This window comes from Erigeron canadensis, chromosome 6 (genome assembly GCF_010389155.1).
Source record: "Erigeron canadensis isolate Cc75 chromosome 6, C_canadensis_v1, whole genome shotgun sequence".
Lineage (NCBI taxonomy): Eukaryota > Viridiplantae > Streptophyta > Magnoliopsida > Asterales > Asteraceae > Erigeron > Erigeron canadensis.
In genome coordinates this window covers 1,933,801-1,954,338 of record NC_057766.1, presented here as the reverse complement: position 1 = coordinate 1,954,338, position 20,538 = coordinate 1,933,801, and the positions used below count along the sequence as shown (strand labels likewise).

Below are 20,538 nucleotides of genomic sequence, written 5' to 3'. Positions count from 1 at the left end.
ATAGCACCATACCTGAGTTTTGTTTATGAAAATATGTGTTTAAAGACTGGTTGGAGGCGGTGTGAATGGAGAGGAAAGAGGGGGTTAATTGGTTAATTTATAGACAAAAGGTATTGAAGAAATACAATTAATACTCGTATTGCTTTGGAAAGAGAGAAAAAAACAAATTGAAGTATATGGTTCTCTTCATTTCCATTCAATATAATATTTTATATGTTTTTTATTTTCAGTTATTTTATCTTTTATATACTTATACAAATATCTAATAACATTGATATATATCCTAATATCCTATTATAGAATACTTTAAACACAAACATAAAAGTTGTATATACCTTCTAGTTCCATCAAATATGTTGCCCTGATAATATAACTAAACTAAATAGGAGCTTTGTTTAATTTTAATCTAATTAGAAAGTGTGAAACTATAATAAAAAATAACTAAACCAAAAAGTTAGTAATATATGAAAATTATAATAAAAAACTTCGGCATTTGACATGTTTTATTTTTAGTACGTATTTCGTTAAGTTAAACTATTTTGTAATAATCTATTCATATAATTGTAAATTTAAATTTTTTTGGATAAGACGTAAAAGACTTTGGAAATTGGAATATCCATTTAGTAGTTAAACATATTAACTCCAGTTAAAAAAAGTTAAACATATTAATTTATTATTTGTATATTAATTAATTTTTTTCTGAAAATTTATTATATTAGATAAGTATATGAAATTGGGATGTTGTAAAAAAGAAAAAAAATCGGGTTCCCTATCCAAAGTAAGATATTAATTGTTGGTCTATAAGACTATGAGTGTTCAATATACAACACGACACTTTTATATTTTTTAATTTTCCAAGAAACCCACTAACCAACCCCCTCTTTCCTCTCCATTTATACCGACTGCAACCGAAAACAATAATGAAGTCCGGTAACCACAAGGTCCACAACACCGTTCTTAATGGAGAAGAGATGAAAATCTGCCACGCAAGTGAAGAACAGCGTGAAGATGTCGGGCTTGAGTTGGGTGTAAAAGTGAAGACCGGTGTCTCATACACCGGTTTTGTCATGAAAGTGCCACATAATGTAAGACCGGTGTCTTAGACACCGGCTTTGGTCCAGAAAAATTAAGACCGGTGTCTTAGATACCAGTTTTCGTACTTTTGCAAATTTTGAAACCAAACTTCGTATTTACACCGGTTGGGTCAACAACCAATTTCTAGTATTCTCTTTTCAAAAAATAAATAAATAAAATAAAACAACAGTACGACTAAAATTGTTTTGTGTATTTCGATTGTAAGCTTTATGCGGTCAACTATCTATATCTATCTATATACTATTATAAAACAAACTACCTTCCCATTTTTTCAACTTTCTATCTTTAATATACTAAAAGTACCTTAATTTTTAACACATTCTTAACTCACACACTAAATATACCTACTATATCCTTAAAATATTTTACAACCATATATATCCAAACTATCTATCTTTCTTATTCATTAATAAAAATATTTCCACCTAATATAATTATAATACTCTTAATAAAATTATTTACAAAAGATATATCCCTTAACCATAAAATAACTACATTACCATTTACATCTATTACTTTTAGATTAATAACCACATTGTTGCCACCAATGACAGCATTACCACCGTCGCATTGCATGAAAACGTATCTCGTTTAACATATTGTATTCCTAACTAATTGTTTACAAGATATAATTTACTTCTAATTTAAATTATTTGTTTCAAAAGATTGTTAAACGTGTTACTGTTACTTGTAAACATAAAAATTAATTTAACAGTAAATTACCCCAACAACGGTTTTGTGGTGTAGTTGGTTAGCTAATAATTGCTATGCTTGAAAGACATGGAACACAAAGACACTCATTTTCACAAACCACCTGATTTTCATACATATAGCTGAATTCAGCTTCAGGCCTGAGGTTTCGCACCCGTTACAACATCCAGCACCTGTCCAAAAACCTGCAGTATTTCTACCCCCAAATTCACATTGTTACTATAAACAAATTGCATTACAGTCCATGGATGTATCAGGATGCACTGAAACTTCATTCCAAGTTAAGTACACATGATCAAACTCTCATAAATTCCAAACTGCTCTGTTTTTCCTCCTGATTTCACCAACTCTTCCTACCATGAAACACAGACCATAAAAAACCGTAGACCCAAGGTGATGGTAGTGGTGGTGGTGAAGTCGTTTGGGCTCAAGCCATGAAACACTGAGACCATGCCCAATGTCATTTGTCAAAAGCACACTTCTCCTATTAGTATATCATACAAGTTATTTTTACTATAAGGTTTACCGGAGATATGATCATTTTTTAGAAATTGGCCTTCCATCAATTGGACAAATATGTAAAAGATTATGGACTTTAAAATGCATACCGAAGAAGGATCTCGAATATGCAGGTGTCTTGGCTACTTTTCTAGAACTGCCAACCCTATAAGCGATTAGAAGTTTAAATTTAGAGAATGATTCAAAGTATTCAAATATATAGTAAGAATGTAAGTAACTGATTGAAAAATATCACATATATACCTCTTGTTGTTTGGTCTTTATAAAGGAGGTTGGGTCTTCGGTTGCATAACACAATCCAAATGTTGTGTCTATCACCTTTAGCTTTGGAGTAGTCGATTGTCCACGTGTGAAAACCGTTATTTGTGGACAATCTTTTATTTCCAAAGTATCTAACGATGGCCATTTAAAAGCCTCCAATCCCAAATAAAATCCCTTGAGATTTTCAAGCGATAAAAGTGTTACGGATTTTAGAAAAGGGAACACGACAACCTTCTTCGCTCTAGTATCAAAATCTTCTTCCACTTGCTTGGCAATTACCTCCATATTTTCGCATTGACTTATGTGTAGCTCTTGGAGCTGCAATAGACTGCCAATCATGCAACTAGTGAAAACATTTCCAAGAAGTGGACAATTATCAATGAACACTTTTGTAAGCTTTGGAAAGTTCAAAACTATCCTCTGATTGCTCTTCCATATATGTTTCACACTTTTAAGCCATTCCAAAGTCACTTCTTTTAGCTTTGGAAATACCACAACAGATTGTGCTTCATTCATATAATCATTCGTCTCTTCTCCTACTTCAAATACCTCCTCTACAATTCGGTCATATTGATACTCGGGGGCAGTGATGTTGAGCTTTTCAAGATTTTGAAGTTTATGCAACTCGTTCTGTGGGAAAAATATGCGGCTCTTTGACGATTCGCTATACGACTTTGTATCTACTTCAACTAAGTTCGAAAATGACCATGGGTATTGAAGTAGCTTTATCATATCCGGAGTAGAGCACATACTTGAATTATGGAATTTAGCCTGTTTAGAAAAAACAAACATAGCTAAATTACTAACAAAGGGTCCACTCATAAGTATCGGTACATATCGAAGGATGGCATCTTCGGTGCATTTCAAAACTTTACCATGGTGATTTTTGCTTTTTTTTTCAAGGTCTACATTATTGTGTAATAGGGGGCGACTGTTTGTGCAAGCAAACAAGCGTTTATTGTATTTACTTTCATGACTACATATTATTACTTAGTAATACAAGTAAAGTAGGAACATACCTCGTTTGATGCATTGGTGAACTCAAAATTGAAGCCACATTCAAGACTATGTCTTCCTAATCGAGTATGCATGGAGTTGAGCTTTGGAGTCGTTGAGTGACCTGATGTAAAGACCATCATTTGTGGGCAACCAGAAATCTTAACCTTATCCAACTGTGGCCATTGAAACTCATTCATCCCCATAAAGAAACCTTCAACATTTGGTAAATCAGTTAATGTGAGCGACTTTAGTTGGGGAAAGATGACAACTTTAGATGTTGTGTGCTTTCCATCTTTCTTCACAATTACTTGCATTGCCTTGCAGTCTTCAATCGTCAACTCTTCTAGTTGCTTGAGGCTCTCAAGTGTGGAGCTTGTGAATACATGTCCCAAAAGGTTACACCGACTAATTTTCAACTCTTGAAGCTTTTGTAATTTTCCAACAACATTGAATGGAATCACGATTGGTAGTGCATTACATTCACTTATGTTTATCTTACGGGGATATTGGCACAAGGACCAGGAAACAACATCCACCTCAGAACTCTACAATACATGATATTTATGAAGTTGATTGAATTATGAATATTAGGAGTTTTCATAGGCATACATTAGTTTAAGTCTTCATTATAAAAAGTAAAAGGTAGAAAAGAACTTTCTTTCTGAGTTCCAATTCAAAAAAGATCAGCTTATGAAATGTCATACGATAATGAGACAATTTTTCAAGTAATAGAGAGCCGGATTTATAGATAAAAAATAATTAAATAGTAGCTGATTACGTATAAGAAATGTTTAAGAGGAAAACATACCTTGACATTCTCATGAATGGAGAAATTGGAGATAAACTTTAGCTTTGATAAACGATAAAGAGATAGACTGTCTAAATGTGGGAAGAAAGTAGGGTTTGTGTGGGAAGATGTCGAAGCTGCTGCCATTGTTTGAATATCATCATCATCATCATCGGCATTTGACACAACTTCCTCAATACCATCACAATCTGATATGTCAATTGTATTCAAGTTGAAAAGAAGTTTGGCCATAAGAGGTGAAAACAAGTACTTTATCTTTCCACATCTTTTTAGGAATATGGTTGTAAGGTTCTGGAATGGGGATTCTCCTTGTTTTTGAGAATATAAAAATTGATTCCAGGAGGTACACTTCCACACACAATTCATCTTCTCCAAATTAACTAGTTTTAAATCCTTGAGGTAGGAAAGTATTGGTGGTTGTTGGTTATCCCATATTGTCAAATCTCTACTAGTTGCATTTTCTATGTCAAACACCACCTCAACTTTTATAAGATTTTTTAAATAAAGGGATTGAAGGTGATGAAATGTAGGTAAGAGATGAAATGGATATGCCACGTATGGAATATTGTCAACAACTTCTATTATCTCCCTCTTAGATGTATCATCGATCTGCATATATCGCGAACAAATCTGATTAGCATTCCGTTGAGTAAAGGAATTGCAATAACTATTTATACAAGCAAATCCATTCCATTCGTATGCCATTTTTTTATAGCTAGAGGTTACCCGTGCTATAAACGTGTTTATGATTGTATATGTGTCCAGAATATGTGATCGTTCACTTTCATGAAAATTATATAAATCATACAAAATGCATATTTTGAAAAGTATGTTACGTACACTACATGACTTTTTATATTTAGTAACTAGATTAAACCCGTATATGGTACGGGAAACTGAGAACGTAAATAAAGGATAATGATAATTATTGCCTGCCCCACCCGGTAAAAGCTCCACGAAAGCCAGGATAAAATCCGGGCGGGCAATCACAGGCCGAGAGTATCGAACCTGTGATCTCTTGCACAAAAGTCCGAGTGTTCAACCACTGAAATAATAATAAGATACTAATGATAACTTTTATTATTATCCACTACTATTTTTTGTATATCTTTAGGATTTCGAATAAAGTAATATTTTTATTATTAAAATAATAATAATAATATATAAATACATAGTGTTTTATTCATTTATAAATATGTACTTATCTTTTTAACTACAAATAAACATCTCTATTTTATTTTATATACTTGTACATGTAAATCTGATCTTTATATTTAAAGAAATTTTGGATATACAAATCATACATATTAGATAAGCCTTGTGATATATTTTTTATTTTATATAAAGTTATAAATCTATCTATAAATCTAAGTACACATATATTATATTTATATTTAAATACCAACTAATAATTCATGTAAATATATATATAATCAATTTATCTAGAATCTGACAAGTAAGAAAAAATCTTACATGTAAAATAGATAAAAGTGCCACATAAGCTTTTTCATATCCTCTCCACATAATACGCGAGATTTCTACATTATATTTACATTAAAAAACTTTTAATATATCGATTAATATATATTTAAATATTTACAAACTTTTGAACAACAATAATAATATCATGTTCTTTGGCATTGAAAAATGTTAACAAATAATGTTGTCAGCGATAAAAACTAAAAAATATGCATGGAGCATGTATATTCCATGCATATACGTGCTCCATTATATTAGTTAATATTTATATTAACCCATTCTAAGTGAAAATTTTGTCGAATATTCGTATCATTTACACCACATTAGAAATACAAATATATTAAGGGAAAAGAGAATATAAGGTTGTCCGACACCTAATTAGCTTAGGTGTGAAACCTCTTACATACTACAGTAATATTTTATTATTTCTCGTTTAATGAATAAATGCATGGGCCCCCATGATTTTTATAGATTAAAAAAAATAATATGTGAGTGTTCCATACCTAAGCTTAGATACCCGACAGCCTTATATTCCTATCTCCCATATATTAAACTTTGTGTACATGAAAAATATAATATACTATATAAATGATTTATTTATTTATAAGTTATATACATTAGACTACGAGAAACTATTAGTGTACTAAAATAAATAAATATAAAAGACTTTATAAGACACAAATATAAGTATAAGGATCAAAAGTTTCTTTAGTCAATAATGATGTCATCAAAATAATCTAATGATGGAGAATAAGAGATGAAATTCAATCAATGTTCCTTACTTTTTTAATTTAGAATTAAGGGTTTTGTTTTAATATATATTAAAGATAGTAAATATTTAGTAGTAATTAGTAATCTAAATATGGTTAGTGATGTAAGCAAAACAATCCAAAGTTTACAACTTAAAATTGTATTCTATATAAGGATTAAGGTTTTTTTAAAAACCGTATACTTTAGCTTTTTGTATACTTATTGGTAGATTGGTAGATGAAGTTTAAAACTCACTTTGAGAAAATACTAATGATGCAACTTCAATCATTTAGAGTGCGCGGCTCATATGGGAATTAATTAATTGGATATATTTCACCCTTATTTAACCCCTATTTATCTATCTATTAGTGTGAAATTTATTATATTAGTTTTATAACTTATTTGATAATGTTCAAATAAAAAAAACTTATTTCATAAGCTTGGCAAACACATTATTTACATACCTCCTCTTGGTTCCTTCCTACAGATTCATCGTTTTCTTTTATACTTTCATTGCCATTTATGTAAATCTTCTTCAGTGCTCCCATATCAAACCTAGCGGTGGTAGGTGTAAATATATTCCTAAAGCTTGGACACAGCTTTATTTCTATCTCTTCAACAGCTTGAAAGCAGCCACAAATTATGACATCATCATCATCATTATCAGGGTGGTTAATATGTACGGCAGCTCCTCCTCTTTTCAACCTCCACACCTCTGTAAGCCTCTCTGAGTTATATACATAAATGGATCTCAATTTACTAATACCGCCGCCTTTTTCACCAACATCAATGTCGAATAACGCTTGAATGGAACCACAACCATAAACTTCGATTCTTTCCAGATGAGGCAACAATGGCATCGGATTCCTCGGAAACACATTCACAAGATTATCACATGACCACACTTCAATATATCGCAATGAGGGATCATCAACTACTTCCGGCCATATATTCTTCAATGCCTCCATATTATTAATAATCAATATCTCCAACCTAGGAGGGATCATAGCCTGCAAGGTAATAAAAAATTATACTCAAATAGATTACAAATATTCTTTTTTTTTTTTTTAATAAAGAAATACTCATCTTCAAATACCTGTTTATTGAAGAAAGGTTTAATAATAGTAGAACTGCCACTGGACATAATCGATGATTTATACTCTCCAGCCGGATAAATGCTTGTGAAGTTTGGAAGGCCCCGAAGATGCAAATCCAGTAGTTGCGGTAGATGGATTACAATATTGTTAGTGTTGGACGCCAAACCTTCCAACTTTGGTAGATAATTCAAATTTAGAAACGTTAGCCCCTGAAACCTAATTTCTTCTATACCATTTTCTTCGCTGTATACTAGTGCTTCCATAACAGGGCATTCTGAAATTGTGAGACGCTCAAGCTTCACCAGGCCCCTTGCTACTGGGACTGTAAACAGGTATCTCAAGTCGGTACACTTGTAAACAACAAGGACTCTTAAATTATAAAACAAGCTATGTTGAGGTACGGATTTTGGTAGAACTTCTTCAAGGTTATTCATGCCACTGCCAGCTTCCAAGTGAAGCACTTCTGTTTTCGAAAACAACTCTATCATTCCAGATTCCAACACTTCATCTTTGTTAGCGACTTTGAACATCAGCGTGTTTTCGGATGAGTGCATGTCTTCGTCAAGATAATGTCTTTCTAAATAACGTCCTATGGATATCTTGAATCTTTGGAGTCTATTATACGACATATTCTTTGAGTGAGGATTGTTCTCAATGAATTCAACTTCCAATGCAGATAGATTCTTGGAACGTTCTCCCAATTCCTTATAGTTTGTATCTGTGAATTTGATGCCCTTTTCGTTAGCAACCCTCATATATAGCTCTTCAAGCTTGACCAAGTTTTTCAAGACGCCTTCATCCATTCGTAGATCAATACAACCTGTCAAATCCAGTAGCTTTAGCTTCACTAGATTCCCGATTGCAGATGGTAAATATCGGATGCCAGAACGAGCAAAGCTGAGCACTTCAAGGTTCAAAAGATGATCACCAATAGGAGAGAAATCAAACATCAATGAGCATTTATGGAGACACAATGTTCGAAGGGTGGTAGAGCATTGAAGCGATGTGGGAAGCAATGGATATTGCAACTTCTCACACGCCATAACTTGAAGATTTTCCATTTTCTCATAAAAAGTTTCAGCAAACTTAAGCGATTTATCGCCATTCATAAGTCTCATTAGGGATACGTTTGGGTAATTAAAGTCTCCCGGGAACTCAGACATGCCCGTACATGTCAAAGAAATTCTTCTGCAAGACTCGCTCGTTTCAGCTCTACTCCATTCAGAAACATCATCACCATGCTTAATGATCCATGGATGATCGCATTCAGAAACTTTAGCAACCACAAAAGCAAGCACAAGATCGTGCATTTTGACACACTCGGAGTGATCACTATCCATCAATAAACTTGCATTTTTTAGGACGCCGACACATGTTTTTGTCCGGTCTCTAGCGGCCCCCAGAGTAGTAACTTTATTGAACAACTTAAGCCCCCATGAGAATCTTGTCAGTTCCTCGATTGGAATATTGAAGTCATCTGGAAACAACCCACAAAGCAAAAAAACTGCTTTAGCATCTTCATCAGCTAAAAAGTTATAACTTATCTCAACAATTTTTTGCACATTCTTATCGAGTTCATTTTTCTTCAAACGGTGAAGTGTATTCCTCCATATCGGCTTTTCTTTAGATCTAAGGTTTGTTGCAATGAGTTTGATAGCTAAGGGTAAGAAACCACATCTTTTCACGATTTTAACTCCCATTTCTTTGAGGTCCGGGTCAGATACTTTTGAAGTATGAAAAAAGAAACTATTCGCTTCTAACTCCTCCAACACATCTACTCTAACAACTCGAAGATCTAAATCATCTTCTGCAACAATTTGTGTACAAACGTTTTCATTTCGTGATGTTAGCAACAACTTGGAGCCGTTTGGCAAAGGACATAGTCCAATGTCTTTAAGCTCAACTTTCTCCCAAACATCATCCAATATTACTAAAACCTTCTCTTTTCTTTCTTGTGAAATCTTCCCAAACGTTACGCGAAGACGATCTGCCCTTGTTGTTGTACTTGTTTCGGTTAAAGGAATTTGTAAGTATTCTGCCACGGTTTGCTGAATAGAAAATGTGTTCATCTTTTCCCCAATAACCACCTTCACAATCCAATGAAACGTTTTCTTGTCTTCCACAGCCTTTTTCAGTTGTTCCATCATTGTGGTCTTCCCAACGCCACCCATTCCGCATAAGGCTATCACCTGGGCCTTTTGATCTTGTTGAATCAAACCGAGCGCCTCCTCGAAAATCTTCTCTCTTGATTTGAAGTCATTCTGGGCATCACCATCAGAAGTGGATGCCAATTTAGAACTCACTTTTCCAAGAGGCTTTTGAGCATCACGCCAGTTCGTCTCATTATTTTCTTTAATAAGAGCTTCAATCTTCTGGGTAGTCTTAAATGCCTTCCTTCCTGCTCTGTACCTTGTTTTCAAGTTAAAACATCCATTGACGTTACTTGAACTTATTTCAGCATCTTCCTTAATATTTTCGACCTCTTTCAGCCAACCTGGTACACGAGCAGGTATCTCCATATTGTTTCTGTAGTTAGTTTCCATGTGCTTTTTGACATCATCGCTTGCACCATCCAGTTGTTTCATCTTAGTAGTCATGTTGCTAACATGTTTTATGGAAGAAAACAGATAGCCCAGGTGTTTCGTGACAGGCACCAACAAAGATTGTACAACAGGACCCAGGATTGCTGATAAATCCATTTCAGTGAGACCTATAACATCACATTGATCCGACTAGCAATTCAGAATGGTATATCACTATATGATCGACTATATCATAGAGATAATCCCTTAAAGATGAAGATGTAGATATATCTCTATAACTTTTACTTGATTATATATACTATAAAACATTTGGTCCTAATTAATATCTTAACTTAGTTGGGGTCAAGTTACTTGTATAGATCTCCTCACTAGTTACTATCGATCATAATAAAATTCAAAAAAACAATATAAGTACCTGGGAAGTGATTATGCTATGAATCTGTAGCTTGCTTGCTGTTTGTTTATGCAAGTATAATTATTATCAATGAGAAATGTATGTGAACAAAATGAGTGATTTATTTTATCAAAAGGAAGACGAGGAAGACCATTGATAACAATTGACTACCTACCTCAATCAGTGGGGTGGACTGGACGGCCGAATAAACTATATGTCTAGAATTGACATATTTGTCATTATTCCTCTGTTTTGCACCAAATTTCATATAGTATTCTTCCTTTTCTTTTAAAAAATTAGCAAGTGTTATATTCTTAATTGTGATCATTATGGTGAATACTAGAAGGACTAGCTCATAAGTTAACTGATGAATAAATTAACTATATGTATATAATGTAGTATCATATAATTTAAAAGATCTTATGAGAAGAAAGAAAAACAAGCAAACAGAGGAAGTGAGTCAAAGAAGATGAGAGAAAAGGGAAAAAGAAGCAGGTTTCGAGCCAAATCAAGACCATTGATAATACTCGTAATATCTAGGGTCGAGAAAAGGTGGCCATCTCGACCCATATTAATTTCCTAATATCCAGACACAGTTATTAAAATTTGATAAGATTATGAAACAGTTTTAGTGTCATGTTATATGCCTTAAAACCCACACGCAACATCTTAGAGATGACAATTAAAAGCTAAACATGCAAGAAAAAACACACAGAAACAACTTTTAAACGTCAAAGTAGTCACATAGTTGTACAGTTGAGTTCAACAAAGAAAAAATGGTTCAGCATATATCACACACAGATTACCACTACAAGTTTCAAAGTGTTCAAACACCGAACCAACATGATTTTTTAAGTCTTTTCAAACATCCAACCCTGCCTGGCCTATTTCAACCCGTACCAAAAGAATTGCATGTTTCTACATCAAAGGCTTGTGTTTTCAAACAAAACTAACAAGTTACAGCTCCATTAATTAGATTGTTACATAGCAAATATCAGAATAAATAGTTCAGGAGGTTAAAGTAAACTCGTTGGTTAAGTCGGGTTATGAACAGACTATATAAGTGTATGGCTAGCTAAATTACATTTCTGCTCTATCAATTTGGCAAAGAAAAAAAAAATAGAAATGAAATACATATATAGTCGCGGTATAAAAGAAGCAAATTATCTTATATACGAGTACCTCTCATAATGTCTTTCAATTTACATTTCCTAGGGGCAGAAGCACTCATACACATCATAAATTCAGGCAGACTTCCACAATTAGGTGGTAAAATGATGACATTCCATGAAAACATGTCTCGTTGAGGCATTTTACAAACAGTTGGTGATTTGTAGTGATTGTGATTCTGTTATTAAACAAGTATCCGAATATCATAGCTTCATCGCAACTTGTTGATTTGTAGTGATTCTGTTAGGCATTTGGGTTTATTTTAGCTCCTGGAGTTTTTACAGCCTTGAGTAGTTGAGTCGGTTTGTTTGGCCAAAATATTACAATTACACTTTTAACCCTCTCCATTTAATTCCTGTCACTTCTAATCCCATTCCATTACAAAGTTAGGCCCCGTTTGCTTGAAACCGAATGAACTTTATTAAAAACTAAAAGGATATCCGCGCGATCCAGCGGTGATGGTGGTAGCGATGAAGGTGTGCGACGATGGCAGTGAGGTGTGGCGGTGACGGTGATGGTGGCGTGATGGTGAATGTAAATCAATTGATGTAAAAGGAGTTAATATGGTTTTTTTAAGGTTGGATGAACTATGTTGTAATTTATTTCATTAAGGGTATTATAAATAAATATGTGAAAATATTAAATTAATGAATAAAGAAAAGGGGTAATATGGTCATTTCAAAATCTTAATTATTTAAAGCGGGGGGGGGGGGGGGGGGAGTAGTTTGCTTTATAAAGTTGTATAGATGTATAGATACGAGCATAGTACCCGCACGTTGCAGCGGAATTTTATAACTACCATTTTGGATGAATACATCGATTACAGAGTGTGTCAAAAATATTGATTATGAGATTCTGTCAATTGTTTGAAAACTATATAGAAAGATCAATGTTAATTAAATTAGAATCAATTACATATATATTGATAACAAAAATAGTGAACTAATATAATAAAGCAAAAAACATAACAATATAATATTTATACATATATAATGTTGTAGTGTGTAGAAAAGCATTTTGAGAATCATAAATATGCTAAAAGGGGCATTTTGAGAACAAAAATATGCTTAATATCTTAATTCAATACTCTTTATAAGGGGTTAAAGGAGTATTTAACCCATTATGTTAATAAAGATTATTTGTTTTTAATTTAATAGATAAAAAACAATTATATTGACTTAATGATATTATTTAATCATGTAGTTATTTTATACATTCGGTTATTTAATGATTAAAAAAACAAATAAACCGTTAGTCGGTATGTGACATCAGGGAAACCTCACCGTATAATGGTGAAGTCTTGCACGTACCCTAGACAACGAGATGTTGACTATGTTCTGTTACAAGTATTCGAAGGAAAAAACCCCAAGACTTGTCATCCCTAAGGATCGAACTCAAAACCTAAGTACAACCTGAAATGCCTATAACCAGTAGTACTAGTTATCATTGACAACTATTTAGTTAACTAAGAAATTTTTTAACCAACAACATTTAATACATATATGCATACAATACCCTTAATTGAGACGTTACACCATGTGTCTTGATCTCCCTTTTTAACCATAAATTTAAGCGGCATCACTATCTAGTCTTTTTACAAACATACAAAAGACTTTCATGAAGAAAAAGTCTGCCAAACACAATGATTACCAAATTATGTTTCTTCACCCATCAATCGTTCATCGTGAAGTTACAAAACAATGGAAAAAACCTCCTTACATAAATAACCCATGAAATTCATAAGGTTTAGTTCAGTAATAAAATTGACAAAGAAAAAAAAAATACTTAAAAGAAACTGAAAGATGGGGAAAAAAACTCACTTTATTTTAAACAAAAACTTAAAAAAGCAAACTACTAACAAACTGCTCAAAAGACATCGAACGCAAGCACAAGCCAAATCCAGATTGGGTCTGAGATATCACACTGTCAAAACCTCCGGCATCTGTCCGAAACCTTTTAGATTTCTATCCCGATAATCACAGTTTTACCAGTTCAAGTGCATCAGGATACACCGAAACTTCAATCCAAGTTAAGTACACATGATCAAACTGATATGATAACTTCCAAATTCCTTTGTTTTTGTTCCTGATTTCACCAACTGACCAACTATAAGTTAACATTGCTATAGAGTCAACCGGATATCTGATCTATTTTAAAGATGGCCTTCCATCAATTGGACAAATATGTAAAAGATTATGGACTTCAAAATGCATAACGAAGAAAATTGCATCTCCAAAATGCAGGTGACCTGGTTACTTTTCTAGAACTGCCAACCCTGTAAGAGATTAGAAGTAAAAATTTAGAGAACGATTCAAAGTATTCAGACATATAGTAAAAAATGGAAGTAACTGATTGAGATACATCACAATATCACATATATAACCCAAGACTTTCCTTAAACCAGAAATCGCACATATCCCGAAGCTGCATATAAACTTGATAAAAAGACATACATTCTGACATTATGAGGCTTCATCTCGATAACAATGTAAGCCGCTTTTTCCCCTAATTCAGTATTGCTATAAATAACCACAAAAATGACTCGTGAAATTCAAGTCTATTACAATAAGTATATAACCCGACACTAATGGGATATCTGACAATTTCAAGAAAGCAAAACGATATATTGTAATTATCAGACTTTAAACATTCTTAACAACAAAATTCAAGTCTATTACAATAAGTATATAACCCTTTCATTGATTGACTTGTAAAATATAGGTAGACATTGCCACATTGGTCACATTAAGATACAGAAGAAAGTACATATTTGCAAAATGCAAGCGAAAAGAAATAAGAAAGAGGGACCTCTAGAAGACAAAACCCAATATGGAATTCAAATCCTTGTCGAATACCAATTTTTCTATCACAATCAATATTATCACATTTCTTTTCAACAATAGTTTTCTCATTCATTTTCAATCAATATGTTGATAAAAACACAAGTTTGGATCGAAGTGCAAAAATTTTTTAGTTTTGTAATACCCTTGCTTAAGAAGGCTTTCAGACTTATTGAAATCCTCTAAAGTTGCTTTCAACTTTATTGATAAAGTTGGAAGTATCTTACCTTTGGATTGAAATCAAGGGTCAAGATTCAAAAATCATCTTTAAATCTTGACTCCTGATTTTAATTCAAGAGTTAGGATCACTAACTTTACCAATAAAGTTCTAATTAACTTTAGAGAATCTCAATCCTTCAGACTTTCAGCACCTGAACAAAAGAATGATAAACAGGTAGCTGATTTCAAGCTCATGACATGACGTCTGAATAAATATTTTGATCCTCATATTATCATACTTTATAAAATATATATCTTGATAATTGTCAACCTCATTATCGTATATCCTATATGCTTCTCTTTTGGAAAGGGGAGAAGAAAAGGGAGAAAAAAACAGTTATATAATGAATGTTTATAATTGTCAACCTCATTATGCATGCTGTATAAGTATATTAGATCAAGTCTTATGCATTAGCGTCGGGTTATCGGTCTACCCTCAATCTTTGTTATGTGTCTGATCAAACTATGGCAGTCATCACAGTCCTTAAGATTTTAAACACACGAATGGGCCGTCCACCTTATATATATGCTATTTCTCCTCCTCTTATACATCATGCGAAACCAACTTAGATGAAGAAATGTAAACCTCTTGTTTGCGTCTAAAATTTGATTGTTCAAGGTATATGGGTCTCAAGGATGGGTGGAATCTCGATCCAACTCAGAATGTGTGGATCTTGTTTTGAACTTCATGCGAATTATAACCCGGGACTTTTTTTAAACAAGAAACAGCCCATATCCCTGAAGGTTCATATAAACTTGATAAAAGGACATACATTCTGCCATTATGAGGCTTCATCTCGATAACTATGTAAGCCGCTTTTTCCCCTAATCCAGTACTTCTATAAATAACCACAAAAATGATTCGTGAAATTCACAGCATTTGGTTCATGAATTGAATTGACAAAAATTACATTAAGAAATTGATAATCAATTATGAAAAAACTAACTTTAAACAAAAACGTACACAAACAAACTATTAACTAACAATTGCTATGCTTGAAAGACATGGAACGCAAACACACAGACACACTCATTTTCACAAGCCACCTGATTCTTCTACATATCGCCAAATTCAACTTTGGGTCTGACATATCACACACGTCAAAACCTCCAGCTCCTGTCCGAAAAACCTTCAACTATCTACCCCGAACATCACATTTTACCAGGAACAACTGCATTCCAGTCCATCGATGCATCAAAATCGCACCGAAACTTGAATGCAAGGTAAGTACACATGATCAAGCTGATGTGATAACTTCCAAATTGGTTTGTTTCTCTTCCTAATTATACCCACTGACAGACACTATAAGTTAATATTGCTATAAAGTCAACTGGAGATGTAATTTTTTTAGAAGATGGCCTTTTATCTAATGGACAAATATGTAAAAGATTTTGGACTTCAAAATGCATACCAAAGAAAATTGCATATCCAAAATGCAGGTGACCTGGTTACTTTTCTAGAACTGCCAACCCTGTAAGAGATTAGAAGTTGAAATTTAGAGAATGATTCAAAGTATTCATACAAATGGTAAAAATGATAATAACTGAATGAGATAACATCACATATATACCTCTTGTTGTTTGGTCTTTATAAAGGAGGTTGGGTCTTCAGTTGCATAACACAATCCAAAAGTTGTGTCTATCACCTTTAGCTCTGGAGTAGTCGATTGTCCACTTGTGAAAACCGTTATTTGTGGACAATCTTTAATATCCAAAGTATCTAAAGACGGCCACATAAAAGCCTCCAATCCCAGATAAAATCCCTTGAGATTTTCAAGTGATAAAAGTGTCACAGATTTTAGAAAAGGGAACACGACAACCTCCTTCGCTCTAGTATCAAAATCTTCTTCCACTTGCTTGACAATTACCTTCATATTTTTGCATTGACTTATGTGCAGTTCTTGGAGCTGTGATAGACTACCAACCATACAACTAGTGAAAACATTTCCAAGAAGTGGACAATTATTAATGAACACTTTTGTAAGGTACGGAAAGTTCAAAACTATTCTCCGATTGCTCTTACATATATGTTTCACACTTTTAAGGTTTTTCAATGTCACTTCTAGTAGCTTTGGAAATATCACAACAGATTGTGTTTCATTCATATAATCATTCGTCTCTTCCGGTACTTCATATACCTCCTCTACGATCCAGTCATATTGATACTCGGGGGCAGTGATGTTGAGCTTTTCAAGATTTTGAAGTTTATGCAACTCGTTCTGTGGAAAAAATATCCGGCTCTCTAACGATTGGCTATACAACTTTGTATCTACTTCAACTAAGTTCGAAAATGACCATGGGTATTGAAGTAGCTTTATCATATCCGGAGTAGAGCATATACTTGAATTATGGAATTGAGCCTATTTAGAAAAAACAAACATACAACATACGAGATTAATTAGAAACAAAATTACTAACAAAGGGTCCACACATAAGTATCAGTACATATTAAAGGATGGCATGTTTGGTAGCTCATAATTGATGTACCTAAACACATTTCAAGACTTTACCATGGTTTTTTTTTCAAGGTCTACATTATTGTGTAATGGGGGGCGACTATTTGTGTACCTAAACAAGTGTTTATTGTGTTTACGTTCATGACTAAATGACTACATCATATTGTTACTTAGTAATACAAGTAAAGTAGCAAGCTAGATACCTCATTTGATGCATTGGTGAACTGAAAGTTGAGGCCACACTCAAGACTATGTCTTCCCAATCGAGTATGCATGGAGTTGAGCTTTGGAGTCGTTGAGTGACCCGATGTGAAGACCATCATTTGTGGGCAGCCAGAGATCTTAACCTTATCCAACTGTGGCCATTGAAACTCATTCATTCCCAAAAAGAAACCTTCAACATTTGGTAAACCAATAAGTGTGAGCGACTTTAGCCGGGGAAAGACGACAACCTCAGATGTTGTGTGCTCTCCATTTTCCTTCAAGTCATCTTCCTTGACAATTACTTTCATTGCCTTGCAGTTTTCTACTGTCAACTCTTCCAGTTGCTTGAGGCTCTTAAGTGTGGAGCTTGTGAAAACATGTTTCAAAAGATCACACTCATTGATTCGCAATATCGTTAACTTGGGTAATTCAAGCAGAATCATATTTGCCAATCTTGGGGTTGTTACTATATCGCCACTTTCATCGTCTACATCAGTGCCACCATGACAACAGTTGTCACTAACCCCTTCAATTTCAAATATCTCCCTCAGTGACTGGCACCGTGTTATTTTCAACTTTTGAAGCTTTTCTAATTTTCCCGCAGCATTGTATGGAATCACGATTGATAGTGCATTACATTCACTTATCGTTATCTTTCTGGGATATTGGCACAAGGACCATGAAACACCATTCACCTCATAACTCTGCAATACAAGATATCTTACACATGATTACCAAATATCATCTTAATTCATCAACTTAGTTTTAAGTCTACATTATAATAAAGTAAAAAAATACCAAATATCCGATTCAAAAGTAACCTGCTTATGAACTTTCATACGGCAATGAGACAACTTTTCAAATAATGGAGAACCGGATTTATACATAAAAAACGTTGAAGAGAATAACATACCTTGAAATTCTCATGGATGGAAATATTGGAGATAACATTACCCCTTCCAAATTCGTGATGGATAAGCTTTAGCTTTGATAAACAAGAAAGAGACAGACTGTCTAAATGTGGGAAGAAAGTGGGGTTTGTGCCAGAAGATGTCGAAGCGGCCGCCATTGTTTCAACACCATCATCATCTCTATTTGACACAACTTCCTCAATACCATCACATTCTGATATGTCAATTGTATTCAAGTTGAAAAGAAGTTTGGCCATAAGAGGTGAAAACAAGTACTTTATCTTTCCACATTTTTCCATGCGTATGGTTGTAAGGTTCTGGAACGGGGATTCTGTTTGTTTTTGAGAATATAAAAAATGATTCCAAGAGGTACACTTCCACACGCAATTCATCTTCTCCAAATTAACTAGATTTAAATCCTTGAGGTAGGAAAGTATTGGTGGTTGTTGGTTATCCCATGTTGTCAAATCTCTACTAGTTGCGTTTTCTATGTCAAACACCACCTCAACTTTTGTAAGATTTTTTAAATAAAGGGATTGAAGGTGATGAAATGTAGGTAAGAGATGAAATGGATATGCCACGTATGGAATATTGTCAACTACTTCTATTATCTCCCTCTTAGATGTATCATCGATCTGCATATATCGCGAACAAATCTGATTAGCATTCCGTTGAGTAAAGGAATTGCAATAACTATTTATACAAGCAAATCCATTCCATTCGCATGCCATTTTTTATAGCTAGAGGTTACCCGAGCTATACATGTGTTTATGATTGTATATGTGTCCAGAATATGTGATCGTTCACTTTCATGAAAGTTATATAAATCATACAAAATGCATATTTTGAAAAGTATGTTATGTACACTACATGACTTTAACCTAATTTATATTTAGTAACTAGATTAAACCCGTATATGGTACGGGAAACTGAGAACGTAAATAAAGGATAATGATAATGATTGCCTGCCCCACCCGGTAAAAGCTCCACGAAAGCCAGGATAAAATCCTGACGGGCAATCACAGGCCGAGAGTATCAAACCTGTGATCTCTTGCACAAAAGTCCGGGTGTCCAACCACTGAAATAATAATAAGATACTAATGATAACTTTTATTATTATCCACTACTATTTTTTGTATATCTTTTGGATTTCGAATAAAGTAATATTTTTATTATTAAAATAATAATAATATATAAATACATAGTGTTTTATTCATTTATAAATCTGTTCTTATCTTTTTAACTACAAATAAACATCTATATTTTATTTTATATACTTGTACCTGTAAATCTGATCTTTATATCTAAAGAAATTATGGATATACAAATCATACATATTAGATAAGTCTTGTGATATATTTTTTATTTTATATAAAGTTATAAATCTACTTATAAATCTAAGTACACATATATTATATTTATATTTAAATGCCAACTAATAATTCATGTAAGTTAGTTAATTTAAATATAAATAAAATCAATTTATCTAGAATCTGACAAGTAAGAAAAAATCTTACAGGTAAAATAGATAAAAGTGCCGCATAAACTTTTTTATATCCTCTCCACGTAATACGCGAGAATTCTTTTATACTTTCATTGCCATTTATGTAAATCTTCTTCAGTGCTCCCAGATCAAACCTAGCGGTGGTAGGTGTAAGTATATTCCTAAAGCTTGGACACAGCTTTATTTCCCTCTCTTCAACAGCTTGAAAGCAGCCACAAATGATGACATCATCATCATCATTATCAGGGTGGTTAATATGTACGGCAGCTTCTCCTCTTTTCAACCTCCACACCTCTGTAAGCCTCTCTGAGTTATATACCCAAATGGATCTCAATTTACTAATACCGCCGCCTTCTTCACCAACATCAATGTCGAATAACGCTTGAATGGAACCACAACCATCAACCCAGATTCTTTCCAGATGAGGCAACAATGGCATCGGATTCCTCGGAAACACATTCACAAGATTATCACATGACCACACTTCAATATATCGCAATGAGCAGCAGCAGGTGGCATCATCAACTACTTCCGGCCATATATTCTTCAATGCCTCCATCCTGCTAATTTCCAATATC

General features: G+C 33.6%; 2 protein-coding genes across 3 annotated transcripts; both read right to left on the bottom strand.

The window, feature by feature from the left end:
- Nucleotides 1–1,919: 1,919 nt before the first annotated feature.
- LOC122602890 lies at nucleotides 1,920–20,534 on the bottom strand. Of its 2 annotated transcripts, XM_043775501.1 has the most exons (7): nucleotides 20,440–20,534; nucleotides 7,087–7,522; nucleotides 4,394–5,002; nucleotides 3,606–4,130; nucleotides 2,569–3,357; nucleotides 2,415–2,470; nucleotides 1,920–2,290 (listed from the first exon to the last, which is right to left on the bottom strand). In XM_043775501.1, the coding sequence occupies exons 1-6, from the start codon at nucleotides 20,517–20,519 to the stop codon at nucleotides 2,456–2,458; spliced, it is 2,454 nt and encodes an 817-aa protein (XP_043631436.1). In that variant the 5' UTR covers nucleotides 20,520–20,534; the 3' UTR covers nucleotides 1,920–2,290; nucleotides 2,415–2,455. The 2 variants fall into 2 exon arrangements, with proteins under 2 accessions (XP_043631436.1, XP_043631435.1); XM_043775500.1 differs by having other exon boundaries at nucleotides 1,920–2,470.
- On the bottom strand, nucleotides 15,703–19,087 carry LOC122602891. The gene is made up of 5 exons (XM_043775502.1): nucleotides 18,459–19,087; nucleotides 17,545–18,249; nucleotides 16,457–17,245; nucleotides 16,298–16,357; nucleotides 15,703–16,178 (listed from the first exon to the last, which is right to left on the bottom strand). Exons 1-4 carry the CDS (start codon nucleotides 18,846–18,848, stop codon nucleotides 16,343–16,345), a joined length of 1,899 nt encoding a protein of 632 aa, XP_043631437.1. The 5' UTR covers nucleotides 18,849–19,087; the 3' UTR covers nucleotides 15,703–16,178; nucleotides 16,298–16,342.
- Nucleotides 20,535–20,538: the final 4 nt, after the last annotated feature.